A 2,600-nucleotide genomic window follows, 5' to 3' on the forward strand; every position below is an offset into this window, starting at 1 on the left:
AAATCATGGCATTTTCTAATATAATATTAGCAGCTCTATTCAGAACATAAACATGCAATATGATTGAAAAGACTACCTTTTAGAAAAAAAACACTGATTGCAGCCTATGATTATAATAAGCAAGCTGACTTAACTACATTAATGGGAACAGTGATAAACATAACATACAATAGGAGTGGTCATATCTACATAGTCTAGCAAGCACATTCCTGAGGGAAAAAAGTGTGTTACACACACACAAATATTACAATCATTATATTTTAGAATTAACCATATACTAACAAGTTTTCCAGACCAAAAAGGAAAATCCTCCATTTAAATGCACTATAATCTAGGGATGAAACCAGTTTGGACTATTCCATTTATAACCACATGGAGGAGCTGCATACCAACATAATGAATGCAGACTCGTTCTACTGACCGGGATTATATTTTTGTGCAGGTCTCATATCATTGAAAAAAAGTGGTTCAGCCCCTTTTATTGCTGAAATAATCCAGCTTTGTGTGTTTGGCAGATGAACCACCTGCATGTTTGTTTTTACAAAAAAATAAATAACACTGCTTATGAGAGTTTGCTACTCGGTCAGTCATTCAGGAGTTTTCAGAACTCTTATGTAGGGTGGTAATGGTGGTGATGGTGGTGCTCATGATGATGATGGTGTTCATGTCTTTGAGGAACAGGCATAAAACCCCCAGGAGGAACAGCTGGCCCAGGCTGTAATTCTCTGTCATGGTTACTTCTGGAAGGTGATGCAGTCTCACGGGCTCGTGCTCGGGTGCGTTTGCTGGAGCTGTACAGCAGAGGTTGCTGCTGCTGCTGCTGTTGAGATGGATGGCACCAGGTCATAGGGTGATGCCTATGGAGCTTGCTGGGTTTGGTTGAGGCTCCACTATAACCGACAGACTTGCTGCGGTTGCGGAGTGACCTGAGGAAAGGAATGGATTTTCCAGATGACTCCGCAGGGCTGCAGGTCTCAGGTTGAGAGCGACGATGATGGTTATAGGAAGAGCCGTCCTGAGGCTGCTCCTCAGCACATGTTTCTGGAGCTATGATAGTCACATAAATTATATTTAAGGAAGCTCTAAACATCTAGTCTTCTAGAATTAGAATAGAGTAAAACTGAGCTCAGCAATTTTTACTGGCCTTATGAAAAATATCTTGCTGAAAAGCAGAGAATAAATATTAAGCTATCAACTTCAAATTGAGAAGTATAGTTCTCAATTCCAGCCAGATAGTGATTCCTACGTTCTGTGTTTTCATCTACAGAGTAGTGCTTCCTCTCCGAAACACCCAAGTGATCCGAGTTCAGTTGTCTGACAGAAGAAAATCATAGAACAGAAATCACATTATTAAATATTGTATCAGTGGTGTTGTTGTTAACTAAAACAATTTAAAAATGTTTCATTAATTGAAATAAAGCTTAAAATAAAATATTAAAAGACAAAGCTTTATTAGAAAACATTATTAAAATTAGAAATGTTGGCAAATAGTTGAAATAAGCACTATGATTACTAACATTTTAATTTAAAATTAGCAAAAAATAAAGAACTCAAATTCAACTAAACTGAAATATAATTAATACGAAAAGATTAATAAATACTTTATTAGCAATTCATTCATTCTAAAATACACCGAATTTTAACTATAATTTTACTTCATTTTGTTATAATTTTGTTCTCCTGGATAAATAAAACACTTCTTATATAAATATTTCAAGAAAAACGTATGATTCACTCATATACTGAAGACTAAAATTTAAAAAAAAAAATTTTAAATCACCTGATCTGAGAATGAAGGATCTCTGCACACCGTACTGCATCCTCCATTTGATCCCGCTCATTTTGAGACATTCCAGCATCCCGATCTCAAGGAGTACAAAAGTAAAAAAAGGAAGTGAGTAACATTGCATTATAACAAGATTATTTCAGCAGAGCGATCAAACACTGCCTTAACCATTTGTTTATCATGATAGGTTCAGTCTTCACCGTTTCTGTTGCCTTTTCTGCCAGTTAATGGAGTGACACTCAGCTTCACACGCAGGGTTGTGGCATTGCTAAGCACCAGCTGTTTGACTGATGCCTCAACCACCTCACAGATCGTTTGCATCAGGCTCAACATATTCTGCAACAAACACAAGGAGAGAAACTCACAATAGCTAAATGATTGTTTATCTCTTTAATGAGATGGTAGGTCTTCTGTCGATACTGAGCTTTACCTCTCTGGTTATTTTCCCATTGTTGTCCAAATCATACAATGTAATCATCCACTCTTGCCGATTTTCATCCATGACAGACACATTACACTCCTTGTCCTTATATCAACAGCACAACAATGGAAGGATTTGCAATCATTTTTGTATCAGCATGACAATATGTTTATTGATCAAGATAGCCTACAGCTCAGAAAACAATTCTCAAATTTTGAGTAAAGTTTTAGCAAAGCACTCTTCGTTACCATTTAAAGGGGTCATATGACGATGCTAAAAAGAAAATTGTATGTATTTGGTGTAATGAAATGTGTTTATGCGGTTTAAGGTTAAAAAAACATTTTCCACTACTGTACATTGTTTCTCCTCTATGCCCCGCCTTTCTGAAACGCA

At 36.5% G+C, this 2,600-nt stretch overlaps 1 protein-coding gene across 1 annotated transcript; it reads right to left on the minus strand.

Moving 5' to 3' along the window:
- Positions 1-13: 13 nt before the first annotated feature.
- Positions 14-2,311, minus strand: LOC107578682 (protein naked cuticle homolog 2-like). Its single transcript, XM_016264612.1, has 5 exons — positions 2,217-2,311; positions 1,987-2,122; positions 1,781-1,865; positions 1,247-1,314; positions 14-1,047 (listed from the first exon to the last, which is right to left on the minus strand). Exons 1-5 carry the CDS (start codon positions 2,286-2,288, stop codon positions 611-613), a joined length of 798 nt encoding a protein of 265 aa, XP_016120098.1. The 5' UTR covers positions 2,289-2,311; the 3' UTR covers positions 14-610.
- Positions 2,312-2,600: the final 289 nt, after the last annotated feature.

The sequence above is a fragment of the Sinocyclocheilus grahami genome, unplaced genomic scaffold, assembly GCF_001515645.1.
Source record: "Sinocyclocheilus grahami isolate Dianchi unplaced genomic scaffold, SAMN03320097.WGS_v1.1 scaffold11473.1, whole genome shotgun sequence".
Lineage (NCBI taxonomy): Eukaryota > Metazoa > Chordata > Actinopteri > Cypriniformes > Cyprinidae > Sinocyclocheilus > Sinocyclocheilus grahami.